This window comes from Lissotriton vulgaris, chromosome 2_1 (genome assembly GCF_964263255.1).
Source record: "Lissotriton vulgaris chromosome 2_1, aLisVul1.2, whole genome shotgun sequence".
Lineage (NCBI taxonomy): Eukaryota > Metazoa > Chordata > Amphibia > Caudata > Salamandridae > Lissotriton > Lissotriton vulgaris.
The window spans coordinates 1,432,025,511-1,432,047,417 of record NC_141687.1 but is presented as its reverse complement, the minus strand read 5'-3'; the positions used below and the strand labels follow the sequence as shown (position 1 = coordinate 1,432,047,417).

The 21,907-nt window shown below is 45.2% G+C and overlaps 1 protein-coding gene across 6 annotated transcripts in view; it reads right to left on the bottom strand.

Moving 5' to 3' along the window:
• Window positions 1-21,907, bottom strand: part of ORC4 (origin recognition complex subunit 4) — a 326,462-nt gene that overhangs the window by 234,940 nt on the left and 69,615 nt on the right. For 5 of the 6 annotated variants that reach the window (XM_086957257.1, XM_086957260.1, XM_086957259.1 and 2 more), the window contains exon 2: window positions 16,960-17,032. In XM_086957257.1, the coding sequence (XP_086813383.1) occupies window positions 16,960-17,016 (57 nt within the window). In that variant the 5' untranslated portion in view covers window positions 17,017-17,032. Of the gene's footprint in view, window positions 1-16,959; window positions 17,033-21,907 lie in introns of those variants that run through there. The other variant, XM_086957263.1, reaches the window with a different exon arrangement.

The following is a 21,907-nucleotide window of genomic DNA, read 5'->3' as shown; positions in this document are numbered from 1 at the left end:
TGCCAGAGTGACTGTGAGTGCATAGTGGGTGCAGAGTGACTGTGATTGCAGAGTGACTGTGAGTGTAGTGTGAGAGCGAAAGTGACTGAGTGCAGAGTGAGAGCAGAGTGACTGTGAGTCCAGAGTGAGAGCAGATGGACTGTGAGTGCAGAGTGAGAGCAGAGTGAGAGAAGAGTGACTGTGAGTGCAGAGTGAGAGCAGAGTGAGAGAAGAGTGACTGTGAGTGCAGAGTGAGAGCAGAGTGAGAGAAGAGTGACTGTGAGTGCAGAGTGAGAGCAGAGTGAGAGAAGAGTGACTATGAGTGCAGAGTGAGAGCAGAGTGAGTGCGAGAGTGACAGTGAGTGCAGAGTGAGTGCGAGAGTGAGAGGGAGTGCGAGAGTGACAGTGAGTGCAGAGTGAGTGCGAGAGTGACACTGAGTGCAAAATGAGTGCCAGAGTGACACTGAGTGCAAAATGAGTGCCAGAGTGACACTGAGTGCAAAGTGAGTGCCAGAGTGACAGTGAGTGCCAGAGTGACAGTGAGTGCCAGAGTGACAGTGAGTGCCAGAGTGACAGTGAGTGCCAGAGTGACAGTGAGTGCCAGAGTGACACTGAGTGCAAAGTGAGTGCCAGAGTGACAGTGAGTGCCAGAGTGACAGTGAGTGCCAGAGTGACAGTGAGTGCCAGAGTGACAGTGAGTGCCAGAGTGACAGTGAGTGCCAGAGTGACAGTGAGTGCCAGAGTGACAGTGAGTGCCAGAGTGACAGTGAGTGCAGAGTGACAGTGAGTGCAGAGTGACAGTGAGTGCAGAGTGACAGTGAGTGCAGAGTGAGTGCAAGAGTGACAGTGAGTGCAGAGTGAGTGCGAGAGTGACTGTGAGTGCAGAGTGAGTGCGAGAGTGAGTGCGAGAGTGAGTGCGAGAGTGAGTGCGAGAGTGAGTGCGAGAGTGAGTGCGAGAGTGAGTGCAGAGTGAGTGCAGAATGAGTGCAGAATGAGTGCAGAATGAGTGCAGAATGAGTGCAGAATGAGTGCAGAATGAGTGCAGAATGAGTGCAGAATGAGTGCAGAATGAGTGCAGAATGAGTGCAGAATGAGTGCAGAGTAACAGTGAGTGCGCAGGATAAGACCACACACATAAGACCACACACATAAGACCACACACATAAGACCACACACTCGCCACCACCACACACTCGACACCACCACACACTCGCCACCACCACACACACCACCAGCCATCACTGCACACTTTCACCGGGCACAAACACAACCAGCCGTCAGTGCAAGCTTTCACCGGGCACAAACACCATCAGCTGTCAGTTCAGGCTTCCACCAGGCACACAACACCAGACATCAGTGCACGCTTTCACCAGGCACACACACCTCCAGCCGGCAGTGCACGCTTCCACCAAGCACACACACCCCCAGCCGGCAATGCACGCTTCCACCAAGCACACACACCACCAGCCGTCAGTGCACAATGTCTACAGGCACACACACACAACACCAGCCATCAGTGCATGTATTAATTGTTAACGCATCCACAATTAACTATTGTAGCAATTGCAGTATGGTGCACTTTACTTTTACACATAAACTCGGGTTGCACTCCGTTTTTCTTCCACCAAGGTTTCTTCCTTATTTCCACTTTTTTATAATCCATGTTTTAACCTAAGCGGCGTGCTCACTGCTTTTCGTGCCAGCCCACACTGCACGTGTCGAACATAAACACCATAGCTGTGGGGCTTTACTTTTAAACATATTAATCTAAAGCGCAGCATGCCACCATTTTTACAATTCCAATCCAACCCACATAATTCCACTGCACACCACATGCATACACTCCATAACACATGGCTAAAAGACATTGGCATTTACAATGCCATTATCTCCAACTCAAATAAATCTGAGACCTATTGCATTTCTAATGCTTGTTTAATTAACTTGTCGAACATATATCCAACTAGGGTTGGATTTAGAAGGCAGCATTCATCCGGTGGCCAAGGCCAGATATTGGCCATTTTTTTCATCCTGAGCTGCAGCAGCCCCTCCCCATCCTACTAGCACAGACTGTTGATCAGCCCATTGTCACTCTGTCTGCCGGCCCATTGGCCTATACAGACAATAGGCCAGCCCCAGCAGGCAGCTTCTAGTGCCCAAGCCTTAAGGCATGAGAGTGAGACTGCCGCAGGAGATGCTACTTCTGAGCAGAAACGTTCACGCTCACCTCGCAAGGGGCAGTGGTGGGGGGCACTAAGGGCATTCTGTTTTTGCCCAAGGGGTAGCTAAGATTGCTGCAGCCTAAAGGAATAGACTTCCGACCCTCTAGTGATGGCTGTTGTGTAGGCCCCGTCAACCCGACCTTTTAAATAAATGGTTTAAGGAGGAATGCAAGTGGCAGTACTGCAGCAGCTGATCGTGTGATGGATTGGTAGGAACTCATAGCCTATAAACAGAGGGTTTTCATTTTATTGTAATATGAGGTTGAGTAAGTGCAAAGGGAGGTTACTTGACCCAAAGATGAGCTTTAGTAGACCAGTGGATGAGATGCAGTGGAATAATGAAGTTTTCCTTCCTATCGAATGTTACTAGTCTTACAGGCAATAGAAACCATTATTTATGACAATGTTCTCACAAAATTAACCCCTGATACTAACCAAGTAATGCTTCTCAAAAGGATGCGATCCACAAGTGTGGGACCCTTTTTTGGGGGGGGGGGGGGTGCCTGGGCCTATTTTTGTTCCTAATCCGATCTGTATTCGGTGAGGCAACACTGAAATAATTAGAGGGTTTAATGCGACGTTCTGAAGGTCGCGTTTTCCTATTTGGAAGAAGTGCGAGTTGTGCAAGTGCAAATCCAGGGTGCATGGTGCGCCTCTGTAGATTCAGGTTGAAGGGAATGTCTGTGTGAGTGCAAGCTGAACGGCGTGCATGTGTGAGCGCACGGGTATAGGGTCTTTTATGAGCGAGTTGATTCTGTGTGAGTGCACAGTGAGAAGTGCCCCAAAGTGCAAGGTTGTAATGTCTATTGTGAGAGCAGGGTGTTATATACTGATCAGTTCCCCATGCTATGCTCTAGCGTGCACTCAACTCTACTTGTCTATGTTGTAGGAACTTTGTGTGAATGTGGGAAACACTCAAGCTAGATGGGAGGGTCTTTTATATTTTGTTGATTTTACTAACATACATCTGTCTTTTATCAATGTCATATAGTGGTACTGTTATCTGATTTAAAATGTCTATTACCTATGTAGTCCCTCCATTAAATTGAGCATATATTTTGAACTCACTGACATGAATTGCACTTTTACTTTTATATTTTTTAATCTTGTACTGTTTTATATATTACTTTTATGGATGGCTAAATGCCACCGAATAAAGTTATATATTGATTGGTTGATACTGATCAGTGTTACCTCCGCATTCCTAATATGTGTATTGAATGTTTATAGCGTCCACTAGGTTCTAGAATTCCAACGGAAGCACAGTTTAGATTTGAAACTGCATTATACAGTTGATGTTAAAATCACGTACCGTGTGGATTAAAGACTGTACCTCCGATGTTTGTCTCTTGGAGTCATTCGCTTTGCAACACAGGTTGAGGGGTGTGGTGTGCTTGGCAGCTTGTGAGTACAAGATGAGTGGTGTGAGTGCAGGATGGGCAGTGTGCCTGAATGCAGGGTTTCAATGCGCACTTAAGAGTTTAGGTGAGTGATGTACTTGTGAGTACAGGGTGAGTGGTGTGAGTGCAGAATGTGCAGTGTGCATGTTTGCAGTGTTTCAGTGCGCACTTAAGAGTTCAGGTGAGTGATGTGTTGTCTGGGTGGTTTTCTGTGAAAGCAGGTTGAGCATGCACACGGTGGAGCACATTAGAAACTGGCCTACCGGCTTTGCTGACACTTGCTTAGTGTGTATGTCGCTGCTTCTGAGAGTGTTGCTCCTATGCTGGAATGTGTGTCATTGTCTGGTGTCCAGTCTCCCTGGCAGCTCCCATCGTCTATGTGTGTCCATGCGTCTGTCGCTTGGCTCCTAACCTCGTCTGCCTTCCCATATCAAGGCCGGCCCTCCCTTAAACTGCATGCTTCATCATTATCTTCTGTAAAGCACCAGGTATTATTCTGCAGGTGAGGTTAGTGTTCCTCAAATAATAACCACATACATACAAGTCATCAGTACCAGATAGTCCCTGTAATACCGATGGGAGAGTTAACAGGCCTTACTGACCAGACAGAATTAAAGGGTGACTAGTAATGAGGTCCTCAGTTCAGTACTGGGAAAAGGAGTGGAGGTTGGGTCAGTCTCCAACTCTGGCTGCGTCTGTGAGCTCCTCAGAGCTACAGGGTTACGCTTCCATACAATAACTTTCCTTGTTCAGATGGGTAACCACTTAATTTTTGGGTAGGTGCAGGGAGATTAAGTGGTTTACCCAAATACACAGGGTGTTGAACCGATGCCCGTCGGTTTATGCTGGGAGATGACATAATGGGAGACAGGGTGGGGTGGGGTGGGTGGATTTCTGAGAGAGCATTGTTGTTGTCGGGGGATGCGGGGCGGGAGACAACATGAGTCGTGTGCATGGCATTCACCTAAAGGACAACGTCGGGCGAAGATCGAGATGCGAGCAAGCCGCCCGCAAACCACCACAGCAGCAACCGCAGAATGGGGGGGGGGCCGTCTCGAGGAGGATGACCGGACACACGGCCTGCACACCACCAGCCTCAGCGGCCCAGCTGCAACCCCCAGAAGGGGGGAGCGGGCACGAGTGGAGCTGGGGGAGAAGGGTGGCTGAGGAGGGGAACTGCGCAGGCTGGGAGAAAGAAAGGAGAGCCGGGGTGGGTAGAGCGGGGAAGCCTCACTTAAAGGTGTAGCGGATGGGAGGTCAGCAACCATAATCTCGCATGAATCGGTGGAGCAGACCGGAAAATATTGGTGAAAATTAAAGCAGGAACAAGAAGGTGGGGGCACAGTGAAAAGGAGAATGGGATATGTGGAGGAAAGAGAGAGAAACACAGGAATGGATGAAGGGAAGAGAGCAAGAACAGAAGGGCTAAAGGAACAAGTGAGTGCGAGGTTAAATACATCACGAGCATGCAGCACGGCAAAGAATACATGGGTAGAGGAAAGGGGGGGCTAGAGCGGGACAAAGGAGAGCTGCGGGCGGAGGGAAGGGGTGCACAAACAGGGAGTCAGAGGCAAGAAACAACGGCACAAACAGGGGGGCAGGAAAAACTGCACAAACAGGGGGGCAGCGGCACGAAGAACAGCACAAACAGGGGGGCAGAGGCTTACCTCATGTCCTCGGTAGACGCTGCTCGGAAAGCACAGCGCGCCCTGTAGGGATTCGGGGGCGTGTTTTTCGTGCTCTCCCCTTCCCATTGGCTGGAAGGTAAAATTCCAGCCAATGGGAAGAGGAGAGGGCGGGACTTAAAAAAGACGCAGAAACGCCCCCGAATCGCGTCGTGGCGGGGAAAGAGTGATTGACAACCAATCTCTTCCAATGGCTAGCCTCCATTTATGGAGCTAGCCAATGGAAGAGAGAGGCGGGACAAAGCCCCACACTGTACATCAAAAGATTTCGCCTGCGCGAGCACTGCTGCGCAGTGCTACGGCCAGGCGAAACCTAAAAAGGGTGCTTCTGAATTGGTGCACATACTTCATTCTCAGTTACAGACAAGATTTTTATTCCAGGGAGCTACCATCTTATTGTTATTATTACCATGGCCCCTCCTCTTTTTAAGGGGAGGGGCTGGTCCTTTACCCTGACTGATCTTCACCTTTTGGCCCCGCGTGACTACATCTGATTTATTTATTGCGGTTTGTGGTTCTAATATAGCCACTGCTGGTGCCTCCACCGTTAAGGCCGGCAAGGCATCCACCACTAAAGCCAAGAGAGGTGGACGGCCCGTGATAGATTGAGGAGTTTTATCTAAATCTGTGGGGCTATTTATTGTGGTCGGGGTGGCACTTTGTAACCGAGAGAGAGCTGTTGGAGGCTCAAGGGACAATCTTCGCTCAGTTAGAGCAATTTCATGTATTAGAGCGGATTCCGCCCTCGAAAGGAAAGCGTCCAGAGTTCCAACTACCACCTGCCCGCACTAGCGATTTACGTTTGCTCATCCTTTCTGCGCCCGGGATTGTATTACAATGCTTTAATATTCTTCTTAATTGCCAGTTACTTGTGATTCAGAATCAAATATAACAGATATAGCAAACCCAGTAACGAGATAAAATAATGTTCCACGAAGCGTAATAGAAAAGGTCAATACCGTGGCCCAGCCCAGAATGGAGTTGGATTGTACAGGCTAAGTGTGAGTGTGTGTCCTGGTTGTGGGTGGGGAGGGGGCGAATGGCATATGTAGAATGGAAACCTCCCTTCTATTTTCATAAACATCTCGAATTCCACATCTGACATAAGCAAAAGTCCTACCACCTCGCACTCTATAAGAACGCAGAGGGAAGAAAGAAAGAAAGATGGTTTAATCTGTGATCCATAAATAATTCTATAGGGTAACACACTGCCTTAGCCCTCGACGGTGCCCGCTGAAGCTCCAGGTAGTTTCTTGTGCTATTATAAACCCCATAAAAGAAGACAAGGGCGCAGCAGTTAATGAACCAAAGGCCCGAGCCTCCCACGAGCACCGATGGGGACACCCACCCCAATCATACTTATAAAACCTCAAAACAGTACCTCAGAAACCTTCATAGTTAATGTGTGTGATCTGGCAGCAAGCACAGGGGGACCAGACCCAGAGGTGAGGGAGGGGTGATCGGCCATGCAGTGCAGGCTTAGATTAAGCAGAACCTGCCAACGGTTTCCCACAATCTAAGCAGAGTACTTCCTCCTATTCCAACTCGTCCACCGCACCCCAAATTTCCAGCTGCAGCTAGAAAATAAGACAGAGAAGACCGTCAAATATATGAGGTACAAGAACACGTGCACACGCTGGAGGGCTGCAGAAATACTAATATGTGTCCACCGCCCGGTGCCCCCACACAACTGATGCGGATCACGGCCTAACACGGAGACCAGTCCTGCAAATGGAAGGTGTGAGATGCAGAAAGAGTTTAGGAATGGGGCAGCAACAGTAGAAAGGGGCTCAAGGTATTTGGGGAAAACACTAGCTATGGAGGAACATTATTGTGACGAAATGTGTCCTATTACAATTCGAGTATGCGCTTTGTACGCAACGCACATAAAGTAAACCTGCAGTCACCCCCGAGGTGCATCGTGTATCACCCATGCCATTACCAGCGGCTGCAGAGCGTTGTAAAGCCACAGCAGGCGTACAATATTGACCAACAACTGCTTATGGTGCTATAACAAGGCAAGATATAAAACATCTGCACATGCTGGAATAGGTGTGCAAAAACAACAGCATCACCATCAACCACACAATTACAGGCATATGCAGAGGTCAACCTGTTCAATACGACCTCACCGACATCCTTCCAATATGGTGAGCACAAATATAATATTGGCTGCATAAGTGGCATACGTGTAGAGAACAAAGGGTACACATACAATTCAAAACAGATATCAAGGGAAGAGAGACAAGCATTTGCAATGCAATGGGTCTCGCATTTACGCGAGTTTGAGCTATTGACATTGCAAATAACAAAGCCTTTTATTTTTGTTTTTAAAACATATATAAGATGAATTGTCATTTACAATGCCAACAGCTTCAATTCGTTTTTTATTATAGTGTTTGTATGTGCTGTACTTCCGGGCAGCCGCCGCTGCCTCAGGGCCCCGCCAGTGCCGGAATCGGATGGGCTAACGCTCCTAGAAGCAGGGGCGGATTGGCAATGCGGGCATTCGGGCATGGGCCGAAGGGCTGATGTCTCCGTGCCCTCTGTGGGCCATTTTTTTCCCTCCCCTTTCCCAGCTGCACAGTGAAGCTGCATTCATTTCTCTGACTCTGTCCCCGTGCTCTCTGTGGACTAGGAAAGGGGAGAAAAAAAAAACGGCTCACAGAGGGCACGAGACAGAGACAGAGCAATGAATGCAGCTTCACTGTGGGGCCACAGCGATTATCCGCTGTGGCCTCTCCTTCGCCCCCTGCCCTTTAAAGCAATCACGCTGAGGGTGGCTGGGGAGGGGTGATTGGTTGCAAAAATCGGCCTCCCTGGGGGCCAGGTGTTGCTCAGGGCTTTGAGCCATTTTCACCTCGGCCCCCCAGGGGCCCACGCAGCACATAAACAGTGTTAGTTTTAACACCTCGCCCACAGCCCTTCACATTCAGGGAACGGGCATAGTGGGCAAGGAAGAATGGGTCTCGCTGTGGGGGCCAGGTGATTTTTGGAACTTGCACCATCTCACCTCAGCCTCCCCCTGGCTACCATGTCTGACCCAGCAGCTGTGTTTTGTGCTCCCCTGCCAGGACATTGCCTGAGGCCTGGAGGGCTGATTAATTTACTAATTGCAGGGGCCTTACTGCTGTTCAAGTGCTCCTGAGCTGAAGGTCTGGGGAGGGCTGAGTAGGTTAGTAATAGCAGGGGCTTCCTGCTTATTAGGTGCTCCTTTGCTGGAGGGCTTGAATAATTTTGTGACAGAAAGGGGCATAGCTCTTTTTTTAGTTGCTCAGCATGTAGGCCATTGTCACCTTGGCCCTGTGTCATGCAATTAGAGTATCCTCTCACTTTCATTCCTTGTCTGTGCCAAACATCTTAAGGATTTTGGGGGCCCTGGGCCAAACATATTTTTGGGCCCCTGTTCGGACCAGATTTGAATTTATAACCTAATTTCTGCTCTTTGATGCCCTCTTTCAGCTGGTCACTGGACAGAGCACTACCATACTTGTCCAAATTCTCAATGTATTTACATCTAATATTCAAGGACATTGACATGTGTTTTCAATAATACAACACAGTAGCAGCTCACTAAAATTAATGAAAATAATCTCAGTGACATCCTCCCATTTCTCATATGTGATGGCCTGTTTGATCTCAAAGACATTTTTTATGGATGTTGCATGAAACAAACACATTTTTTCTGCAAAATCTCTGTGATAGGTTCTTACTCACTGCCCATATTAAACATTTTTTGAAAAATATGGTATTTAAAACAATCTGTTTAAGGAGTATGCATGGTCATTAGGGCAAGATTATCTGCAGAGCAGAGTTGGCTCTATCAGGGGGCTCCCTGAAAGGCTGGGGCCCTGGGACAGAGCCCACATTGCCCATGCCTTAAAACGTCTCTGGTCTGTGCATAGGCATATGTGGCCTGACGCCAGAGTTGCAGAGATCGGGATTCAAGTTTGAGTCCCAGTGTCTGCTCAACAACCTGTTATTCTGGGCAGATCACTTCATCGCCCAGCCCCTTAAATAAAAAAATCGGATCATGTGTACTGTAATTGGTACTCATAAATAGAACTGTGGTTTTTGTATATGGACATCACCTGCTGGTTGTGAAATACATTTATGACTAGATTGTACAGATACATTTTCCAACATTCTTTACACTCCAGACTGCCTTTTCCTCATTTATGAATTCTTACTTTTGTTATTACATGTTCTATTCCCAGAGATTCCAGTCTTACCCTTTCTCCTTGAGTTTGTGCTAGATTTCTGATTTATGTGACGATTAGAGTCTTGTTAGGAAAGAGTAGCTAACGGCATTGTGCAGGGCGTTAAGACTGCAAGTAAGTATTCAGTTATCAGAACTGCAGTGCTCCTAGTCTTTACCAATGTTACTTGCTCTGTAAGCTTTAAAAGGCTTAATTTACTAAATATTTCTCTACAAATTAGACCTCAAAGAGTAACCAAATGGTGTTCCATGAAAGGGCACGCCCCTTGAATGTGGGCCACGCCCCTTGAATGTGGGCCACTTTTTTCGTCAGTGCCCGGGCCAAATTGTGATCCCAATCCGACCCTGCCTAGAAGTCCATCTTTTGGCAGACAAAGTGGGTTGGAGCCATGCCAGAACCTGGCTGCCACAGTCGGACATCGGCAGTGTTCTCTGCTCTCCCTGGAGCATGTGACATGCGAGCAACAGGATCAGTTAAACTTTCAGTGCCCAAACCCTTTGGAATTCGATAACAAAATAAGCGTGGTCATGAAGCTGAAATCGTGCTCCACAAGCTCCTTGAGTGCAACAGATGGTGCTTGGTAAGTTCCTCTTTACATACCTTAAGTTCATTTTGTAACATTTGTTATTATTTTTCTCAAATTAAACAACTAATGGAACCGGGGAACAGAGCAATAAGGTGAAGTGCCCAGGACCACACCATTTCCTGAAGCGAGGAAATGTGTATGAGAGTTTGGTGCAGCTTTTCAGTGTGAGACCCTGCCTTCTGTTAATGGCACAAAGTGTTTGTAACTCCAGTTTGCATTTTGGCAACACTTTCTCAGTCTAATGCGTATTGGAATGCACATAAACGTCCTAGATTTGCTTTTGACTCGGAACAACATTGCTTTTAATGTCAGGCCTCAAAGACAAAGCACCTTCCTTGCTATTTTCCCATCACCTTCACACTACATAGCATACCCATTTTCTTTGCGTTGGAGTATGCTGCCGCTCTCCCTCCCCCCCACTCCTCTGTGGTGTGCGCGCACCACTAGTTACAATAGTGTTCCCGCGGGCTCCCACTGGCCAGTTCTACATCACGTCACAGCATGTACATATAACCCCTCCCCCTCGCCATATAATGCCCGGAAAAGACAATGGTAGCTTCCTCCAGACTGGGATGGTCTTTTACAGGCCCTCCAATAGGCTTCCAATGTTTAGCGCAAGATCTTCTGGTGGGGTAGGAGTCACATGTATCCCTAAATATTTCAAGGATTTTGGTTGCCACAGAATTCCCAGTATAGGCAGTTCCCCCCTGGCATGTCTGCAAGGGCACCCATGGGGAACAGTCTGGATTTGTTCAAGTTAGTAGTTAATCCTGAGACCAGTCGACATTCCTCCAGGTGTCCTAAGAAGCACAGCACCAAGCCACCCTAGTCTCGCATATAGACCTAGGTATCATCAGTATACATAGACACCACGTGTTGTAGTATGGATGGTGGGTTTATTGTCTGCAATGCTAAGTTAGCATGTGCTTCGCTGTCATTAGGCTGCTTTAGTGCACAACACTACATGCGTTTATTTTGCAACACTTTGTGGCCCTTTCACATGAAAACGGTCTGCTTTTCGAGTTCTCTGCTGTGCTCTGTGGTTTAGTCTGCACACGATGTACACTCTAAGGGCTTCTACAAATGTGGTCACTGTGGTGTATGTAAATATGCTCTGGACAAAACTAAGGATTTCCAGATTGACAGTGGTAAAAGATAAACAATCCTAACAAATACCACTTGTAGTACAAAATATGTTGTTTATATTATTCAATGTAAATGTCTCAAGATATAGGTGGGGAGCACAATTAGAATGCTGAAACACCGCATGGGAGAACATGTTAGAGCATTGAAACACAATGACGCTAGATATCCCACGGCGGAACATATAAATAACTGTCCAGCACAAAATGAAAGTAAAAACTTTGTATTTTTGGGGATTGATCAAATTAAACAAGACCCACTTGGTGGTAACAGGGCGCTGTTACTACGCAGGTGTGAAGCAAATGGATTATGCGTCTAAAAGCTGTGGAAAATGGAATTAACTTTGATCATGAGCTGCAATTCTTTCTGGGGGACTGAAATAGGATTAAGAATATCAGCATATAATCATATGTTGGATTACGGTGGACTAAGGGTGGGGTATTATGCCCAATCTATGGTCACTCTCTCTTAAGAAATTTGTTGAGATTGATATTTTATCATCTGTACTTTCTGTATCTGAATATGATGAACAGGTATATGTTTGTTAACCACTTAATTTTTAATTTTGATGATGAATGTAAATATTTTTGTACAATCCAAATGAGTTTCAAGCATACCAATACGGGACTAATCTTCTTAGGCACTCAACAGAATAATGCTTATGAGGCATCTACACTGTCAATATTTGAATGCCCCTTATTTGGAGGTTAGGACCTTGTTCTTCAGTATACATATGGCATTAGGTGTTCGTACGCCAAACAACACTATAATAAGCAAATTATCTTTTGTATATATAAAGATATGAGATATTGGGCATGTTCCAATAAATATACACAAAGTTAGCTTGATAAATAAAATATAGAATTAACCATACTCTCTCATAATAATAGGGATTATTTGACCCTATTCAAAGATGGCGGCCATTCGTGGTCACGATAACTTGGTCCTTTCTTTATATTTAAGCGCATACATGGAAGAGTAGGAATTACTCGACCCTACTCAAAGATGGCGGCCATTCGCGGTGGCGAAAACGTGATCTCAAAAACAAGTGTGTGGAGGGTCAAGAGGGGAAATAATTTAACGACCTGTCAACTCATGCCCCTTACAACAACGTGAAAAACACAAAGAGAGAAGACCAGGTCAAAGATGGTGTAGTGTCCTGGGTAGTGTGCGGTAATCACACTGGCACATGTGTGAAAAAGAGTAAAGAGTCCTACTGGGCTATAGAAAACGTGGTCCTTCCTTTATATCTACGTGTATGCTCGTTATAGCGCATACACGGAAGAGGCAAATACATGCCTGAACACGGGCAGGACGCCGCGATAAGTGAAGGGACCCAGAATTGAAGGTAAGAGTAATAACGCGACGTGATATAGATGAAAGGAGGCTTTAGAAGCTTTGGTCTCGACACTAGATACGGTTTACTAAAACCTGCTATACAATTGATGTTGCAGGGAAGATACAAATTTGGACTTAACAACTGGCCACTCGAATTTGAAGTTTTACCTCTATAACTACGGGATAATATATGCCAAACTGAAATATTGGAGGTAAGAGCCTTCATAACCTTAAAAAGAACGTTGTTATGTGGTAAACTTAAATGTGCAGTCTACAAATATAATTACGGTGGTATACTAATAAGGTCTTCGATATGATTTCAGGCGTGCTGCCTCAATATATATGATTGAAAAGCCTGGGCAATACGGCATTCTCAAAATACCTTCTTAGCATTGGGAAGAAAATATACATATATCAGGAGGGGAACAACGATAAGGTAGGATCATGTTCCACTTCCTTAAAATAATTTAGTACTTGGCTTCAGCCATATTTCACTAGACTTAGTAAACTTGAAATTTGGTTTCTTCTATTTTTGATTTCACGGTTGATCCTGACTTTGTGAATATACCGGCATCAAACTTGATGCGTTCCCCTTTTTTATCACGAGCACTTGGGTTGTACAAAAAATAATGATTATCGAGGGAAATAAGGGTCTAGTGAATGACAATTGACACCTTAAGCAACCATGTATTATATCAAATACTGTTTTCCCAAAGTTTACAAAATATATAAATGCCTTGCTTCAAATAGTAGCTTATATGGCTAAAATGCACCTATGTTTTTTACAGTCCTGACACGGTCTGCATGTATATGGCGGATGGTTTTTATGACCACATGTAAGAAATTATTACAAATATACGTTCTTTGTATTATTTCCAGCCTTGACGAAGCCGTAGGTGTCTTGAACCTAGGCAAAACGCCTTGGCACAAGGAGTGGATTTTGTGGAAGAAAAAGATTTCTGTTGTAAACACTGTTACTTTGGAGTGGAATTTTGGACTTAGAAGTGGCAATTGCATTTAATTTTCTGTGTGCTCCGAGATCTTGTGTTTTATGTAATTGCACACGATGTACAAGGTCGATAAACAATGCCCTTTGTTATTCTGGTCAGTCCATCGCACCTAGACATAACATGACACACAGCTGCAATACTGAAAATTGTATGCTTTAATACTGCAAGCTAAGCATGTTGTTCACGCATTTGGAGAGAGACCTTTCCAGAGAGAAGAGCTGTGCTTGTCCTGAGATGTAAACCTTTCATCTAGGCTTTGAGGTATGGGGTCTGCTGACAAAGCCCAGAGGTCTTCTTTTTTATAATAAACTATATCTTGGCACGGGGAGGGTGGTTAGGCACTGTAGTCCTTTTCCACTGTTTTTATAAAATGATATCCCGGTTAGTATTCTATGGAATTGTGACAATGCTAACAATATTGTTTCTATGCATTTTGCTGCTAGTAATGGCACGTGTACAGTACCATAGAGCGCGTTATTTCAAATAAACATTTTAAACTATATCGTGACTCTGAATACTTTTATTGTGGACAAGTATGAGTGAGTGAGCAAAAGTTGTCTTGCGCCCGTGATTCCGGAGAGAGTCGAGGGTCATTGGTAGCTTCGCTGTTAGTATGAGAACAAATGCGACATTATTGCTAGTCAGTTTGGGGGATTTTGGGTACTGAGGTTATAGGTTGGTACACCACTATCTACTGAGGTCCTGGTTTCCTGCGCATAGTTCTGTATATGTACAGAATCCCTGCAACAGTGTCATTAAGACAATCAGGGCTCGAAAAATTCACTCGACCGCTCGTCTCATTATTCCTCAGTCCCTCACCTCTCTAAGCAAAGTGTTCTCCTATGGTTCAATGGCTGGGGCGAACAATAGAGGTAACAGCAGGCATCCTTATCGTGTGAACCACATAAGGTCCCAAATAGGAGACACCATTCCACCTGTGCAGCCCTAGCCTCAGGACAAGTATACTGCAATTTAATCTATCTGATAAACCCTTGTCCAAAGTGTACCTCTCCCAAGACCTCAAGCATGTAGTCTCAACCCTGTTGTATCGAAAAACTTTTTCAATATCAAGCAAAGGCACAGCCTAATTGCCTTCATCAGAATATAAGAAGTGCTATACACATGCCAGCCACTGAAGATTGAACAATTCACTCTGTTGTGGAATAAATCACGTTTGGTCTTCATTGAAAAACATTTTCAAGTGGTGGTGGGTGTAATAAAGATTTCTGTCCGGGCTGGATTTCACCAGTTTTGTTGCCACCTAAGATGGTGTAGCATCGTTTAAAGTTTTATGGGCGATACAAAGGCTTTTAAATAGAAATCTTTTACTTATTGAAAGCCAGAGTAAAAAGTCTTAGTGACCTTTACTGGATGATGTTTTTTGAATGTCAAGAATAAGTTGGCTGCAGCATTCTATGTGAACTGATGTTCATTTAGAATGTACTTGGGAGTGCTTAGATACAGTGAGTTTCCATAATCTATTCTTGAAACTATAAGAGTGTGAACAATGACTCAGCGATAAGACCCAGAAATAGGAGGTAGGATTTTACTCAGTGTTTTGGCAAAGCCAGTACTGGTAATACTGTTAATTTGTTGGAACAGGAACAACTGCTAAAGTCTCAGTTTTGTCACAATCACTTTGAGGCAGTTTGCACTCAACCATTATGTCACCATGTTCATACACCTAACAAAGATGGCTTTGGTGTCAGTAAATGTTTTGGAGATGGATATAATTATTTGTGTATCATTAGCATATAATACAAGATCAAAGCCAAAGGATTTTTGCAGTTTAGCCAATAGTGTCCTACAGATAGTGAATAAGGTCGGGTTCAGAGAGGAGCCTTGAGGTACTTCACATTTAAAGGAGAAATTATCTGCCCTGAATTTGATAATGCAAAAAAATGCAAACAAATAAAAAAAGGGGGGGGTGATGGATGGAATGCTTGAATCAATCTCAGCCACTGGTAATCACTCTGAACCACATCCCAATCAAGCTATTTTTGCACACTATGCCACCTCAGTTTGGCCCCAGCTATATGCAAATAAATAAGTCTCAACCCTGTTCCTCACAGTCCAGCCCGACCTGCCAGGCCAGGTCCTCTCTGCACCGGAACAAGCAACCTAGGACTGGTTTAGCCCTAGTTAGGGCTCTTCATCCAGGCATAGCTTAGTTCCAGGGGCCCGGGACCCACTTCAGCCAGGTCAAGAATAATTTGCATGTAGCTGGATTCAAACTGGGTCCAAACTGAGGTGGGACAGTGTGCAAAATAAAAATGGATTAAAATGGCCCGAGTGATTACCACTGGCTGAGATTAATTCAAGCATTGCACCCATCGCTGACTTGTATACTTATGGTGACGTCCTGAGTTGGACAGGTATGCCCAGAAATAGGTCCCGTGCACACAATCCCTGGAACCAGGCTGAACAGCCCATAACTAATGCAAAACAGTCCTGGGTTGCTTGTGTTTCAGTTCAGGGAGGACTCTGCCTGGCAGATCGGGCTGGACAGTTCCTATTGGAGCAGGGTCAAGACTGATTTGTATATAGTTGGGTCCAAACTGCGGTGGGATGGGGTTTAACAGATCATAAACGTCTATGTAGATGGAACACTGTTTCATAAACGCTTTTCCTCTTTTTTGCCTAGGAGATGCAAGAGGTTGGCTAGAACTGAATGATCAGTGTTCAATTTTCCTCAGGAGGGTGGGGGTTGGGGGGCTGGCGATTTGAGGGAAGGATTTACTGGATAGGTTTTGGCCAGGTGAGCAACACAGTGATGGAAATTTAGGATGAGCCTGATTTTTGTTACTCAATGATAGAAGTGGGCAGGGGCAGATAGTAAATAGTGGGCTGTCCAAGATGAGATGCAGGATGACATTTGTTAGGGCTAAAAACGGGACACTGTACTAAATGTGCTACATTTTCTCTCCAACACTTTACAGTTATGAACATTCACTGTTTGCCTTAATATACTCATGTCGTTGTCCTTTATTAATCCATATTAATTTTCCTATATGTGATACTAGGGTCACTTCAATAGGCTTGCATAAATTACTATATAAATACATTTTCCACTCTGTGAAATGTATATTTCCAATCTAAGCTCACCCAGATTGAGGTCTCTCTTCCTTATTGAGTGTACTCTTGTTCTGTTGCCCTTGAGCCACATTCATTTATATGCGTGTAATGTATTTCTTTGTAATGGTGCACACAGATTAAAAGGTGTATGCTAGTGTGAGGTTCTTAGGATAAATGTTAAGTTAGTGCAGTCATTTGCTCACATCACATTGATCACACTTTAAGAAGTAGTTTGCATTGCATATAGGTTCTTTTCAAAGTTACAGACAATGTTATAGAATATTCAAAAACATTAAGTCACCTTGGAAATACATTCCCCAATTGTCAGGTTGTTGTCCCTTGATTTACGCTTGCTCATTGCCGTTGCTTCTTACCTTTAATATTAAAAAAACATTGTAAACAGCAACCACAATTACTGTGTGAAATAGGTTTATGAAAACTAGAAACAAAACCATATATATATATTTTTAACTTGCTTTTTAATAAGCACTGCATCAAAGGATATCTATAACATTTGTCAAGCACATACATTTACATCTCAACAGATTTTTTTGTTGCAATAAGGCAATAAGTTAATAACATGACTTCACTTTTTCTTCGCACTCACTACTCGTGAGCAGAGTTGCTTTACGGAACAGTGCATTTTGAATTGACTCTCAATCATAAAACCAATAATACAATAATGATAATCAACAAAACCATTTTTATTATTACAACAATTAAAACAATTGTAAGTACAAGCGAGACAACGTATGATAAACATTGCGGACTTAAGGTCCTGGTTATTATTAAGGCAGTACCCAGGCGTGGTATTTTCACACCTGGAAATAAGGATCCTAGCCAGTAAATCCGACTGAAAGACCTACAATTACAAACTTTAACTAGGTCTCACGAAATTGGATTTATCTAAAGGTTTAAAGCACCTGAGGTGTCCGCATCTGGAGTTACTGTCTGGTAATGCAGATGTGGACTAACCAATTCAGATTTCACACATGCTCCAAGAGTCATTCAGACACAGGAAGTGCATGAAAGAAACAGGACTGGTTGTATTTTGTCCAATACATAACCCCTTTCCATGGATAGAAGCTGACAGAGTGATCGTTGTGTATTGAAGAAAACATTACAGCAACAGTCCTGTTTTGTGGAGATCAATCCCCTTACAATAGCCGCGCAGCCAACTTGAATTCTACAATACACATCTGCTATTAGGAAAAGTCATCCATTACTGTAACCACTCCAAACCATCAACATGGCCTTTATACCTATGAGGAGAGTGTGAGCTGCAGGCCTCCTCTGAGGAGATGGTGAAGGAGGACTTATGCTCATTGGCTAACTCCACAAGACAAGCATCAAGCTGAGGGGGAAACTGAAATGTGATCACAAACAAGGTGAATGAGGGGGTTATCACATCCACCTAGAGCTAAGTATTGCAAAGCAAATGTGGACCTCTTGGAAGGGGGCCAACATTTAACCTCTTTTCAAAAACGGTAGAATAGATAACCCTGCATGTTACCACTTCATCTCATTACAAATTTCGCCACAAAAGCTGTTCTGATATGGTTAAATGAGAAGTCAACTGAAAAAGTTTTTAGCTTTCTGGATCAAGTAAGATTCCAACAGAGCAAATCCACTATGGCTCAATGTTTTGTTCTTCGGGAAGTAATTAGAGAATTAGTTTCAAGCCATAAAGCGCTTTATGTTGCAATTTTTAGTACGATTTCAAGATTCTGTTGATCGTTCACAAGTATGGTCCAAAAATGAAAGATGGGTGATATAAATTGTGCTCTTGTTATATAATTGTTACATTCAGATAATCGGGCCAAAATGGGGGCACTTATCAATGGAAGTCCAACAGAAGAATTACCATTCAGAAACAGCTGGAAATAAGGCTGCGTTTGGGTTCGAACCTTGTTCTGATTTTTTTGGGTGCTGATTTTCAAGTCTCAATGGCAAAATCACATTCTTTTTTACCTAAAGTTGTCAGTTTTCATTTTGGGCCCCTTCTCATTGCTGTTTTGGCTCAAACCCCATTAGAATTGCATAGGAAATGTTATGCTCTAAAGCAGGGGTACTCAAAGTACGGCCCGTGGGCCAGTAGCGGCCCGGCAAGCCTTCAGTGGCGGCCCACGGACCTTGAGACACATTGCACCTGTGTTTTTGGTTTTTTTTTACTTCAGCAAACACCTCGGGGAGCAGCAGTGCATAATCAGAGAGACTGCTTTGTGGGGGCCGGGCGATTCCAGCCACAGTCAAGAGTGGATCTGCAGGGGCGCTAAGAGGTGAACACAGCCTCATTAACAAACAAATGGTCGTTTAAAGACCTGTGAAGTACTGGGGTGCCCGGGAGGCTGTTAGCCAGGCTGACACACAGGGGAGAGGCGGGGGGGGGGGGGGGGAGGTGGGAGGGCAGAGCAGTGAGTGAGAGCCCAGGTGAGGGAGGTGGGAGGGCAGAGCAGGGAGTGAGAGCCCTGTACGGTGGGAGGGCAGAGCAGGGAGTGAGAGCCCGGGTGAGGGAGGTGGGAGGGCAGAGCAGGGAGTGAGCCCTGTGAGGTGGGAAGGCAGAGCACGGAGTGAGAGCCCGGGTGAGGGAGGAGGGAGGGCAACAGGGAGTGAGAGCCCGGGTGAGGGAGGTGGGAGGGCAGAGCAGGAAGTGAGAGCCCTGTGAGGTGGGAGGGAAGAGCAGGGAGTAAGAGCCGGGTGAGGTGGGAGGGAAGAGCAGGGAGTGAGAGCCCAGTGAGGTGGGAGGGTAGAGCAGGGAGTGAGAGCCCGTGTGTGGTAGGTGGGAGGGCAGCAGGGAGTGAGAGCCCGGTGAGGTGGGAGAGCAGAGCAGGGAGTGAGGGCTGGGTGAGGTGAGACAGATAGAGACAGGGACAGATGGAGCTAGATAGAGACAGGGACAGACAGATAGAGGCAGAGACAGATAGAGGCAGAGAGACCGCGATAGAGACAGCCAGCGATAGAGACAGCCAGAGAGAGAGAGAGAGAGACAGAGGGAGGGATGGAGACAGACAGAGAGGGGGAGAGGGAGACAGACAGAGGGAGAGAGGGAGACAGAGGGAGAGAGGGACACAGACAGAAGGAAGATAGAGAGGGAGACAGACAAAGGGAGGGAGACAGACAAAGGGAGGGAGGCAGACAAAGGGAGGGAGGCAGACAAAGGGAGGGAGGCAGAGGGAGGGAGACAGAGGGTGGGAGACAGACAGACAGAGGGAGGGAGACAGAAAGACAGAGGGAGGGAGGGAGGGAGGGAGACAGAGGGAGGGAGGGAGGGAGACAGAGGGGGGGTGGGAGGGAGACAAAGGGAGGGAGGGAGACAGACAGGGCAGACGGAGGGAGGGAGGGAGACAGAGAGATGGACAGTGGGACACAGAGGGAGACAGATGGAGGGAGAAGGAGAGAGGGAAGTAAAGAGAGGGAGGGAGACAGAGAGAGAAAGAGAGGTAAGACAGAGAGACAGAGGAAGACCGAGAGAGCCGGAAGGAGAGAGCGAGAGAGAGAGATAGAAGGAGGGAGACAGAGAGAGGGAGGGAGAGAGAAAGAGGTGTGTGTATGCTGGTCTGCTGGCTCAGTGCATAAACGCGTCAGCTGCTGGGGCCTGTGTTCAACTTCATGGTCACAGTTTTTTTCTATCTAGCCCCTTCCCCCTTCCCCACTGACCCCGCCTCCACCGGTGCAGCCCTCGGCCACAAACCACACTGTAAATTTGGCCCCCGAGAGAAAGTTTGTGAGTACCCATGCTCTAAAGTGAGAATAAACACAATGTTTATGCTTTGGCAATAAAAAATACTGCTCACTCTTGGAGGCTAACAGGAACCAAATTGGAAGTGGTTAACGAGAATCAGTATCTATGTATAAATTCAATTCTAATCTATCTAGAGAAAAACAAGGTTAAAGCTATCAAGTTTCTTCGTAGCCCTATTCCACTTTGAGATTATGCATGGGGGAGGGGGGGGGGGGAATTGTCCCAATACTGTTATACGGTTGTAAAGGTTTAATGCCAGATCGATGATAATTGTACTCCAAAGGCGTAGGTTTGGCAACATAAAAATAAAAAACAATCCCGCCTGGGATAAGCAATGATTTAAGCCATCAGAACATAGTTGAGGCTATGTTTTTTGGGACTTACTGTCAAAATGTTGGGTGCCTACATTTTTTTTAAGACTCAAAGAAATTCGAATGGACTAAATCTACAAGATCTGCATTTTAAAAATGTAATTGCCGTTGTGATGTGCTTTACTAAAGTTCAGGCACGGGTCACCATCCCATCTAAGTAGTCAGGCCTTAAGCTGAGTACTGTTAGTTTCAGAGTGATCGTTATAGGGCGGTAGCCCAATGTCCCTCTTATGTGTCTCAGTATTTCTTTCCAGAACGTATGGGCTATTGCAAAGGAGCACTATTTATGTAGAAAAGTTCACATTTCCCTATTGCAGAGACAACATACGCCTAACAGAGAAAGAAATTACAATGAAGACGAGCAGGGATAATGTGTAATAGGTACTTTTGTTTATAGGCTGATTTCTCATGTGAGATGCTACAAAAATCCTTCTGAATTTTTATCCAGAGCTTTTGTTTGCAAAAAGAGCTGCCCCAGGTTTAATTCTAACCTGTGTTGGAAGGCAAATCCCTCTTATTTAACTATTTTAAACCATCTGCTTTGTCTTAAAGACTAGACCCCTGAAGCCTAATTGCAAATTTGTTGTTCAAAGCATGTGAGACGAGAGGCAGCTGCTGCGTTAGGTGGGAAAAAAGACTAGTGTCTTAGTTGATAATATTGAAGCCAGCTGGACTCTTGGATATTACATTCCTCTTTGCACTGCTCAAAGGATTTGATGTTTTCTTGACTGAACAATTTGCTCCATGTTCTTCATTCTCCTAGTGCCAAGTTAGAACAATCATTCTCCCTCCATAGCAAAAGTGAAGCCTGGATTGTATAGGTGTGCCGTGCTAAGAGAGGGAAAGGTGGTGAGCCCCCATCTCCCACCATGTTGCCATCTGGCTCTTCTAGTACTGTTTTTGAATTTAACAACACATGAATTACCTGGGTTTGGGGGAGATGCAGTATCTTTGAAAGTGTTCATATTCTTGGCATAGCATCATTCAAAATAAAGACATTTTCAGTCATAGTATTAAAGCCATATCCAAAATTACAGGTGTGCATGGAGTCTTCCATAAAATAACTATCCTTCACTTGGAGGGATTCCTCGATGTATAATGGTGTGCAAATTTTCTATGATGTAAAAAAGGAAGAA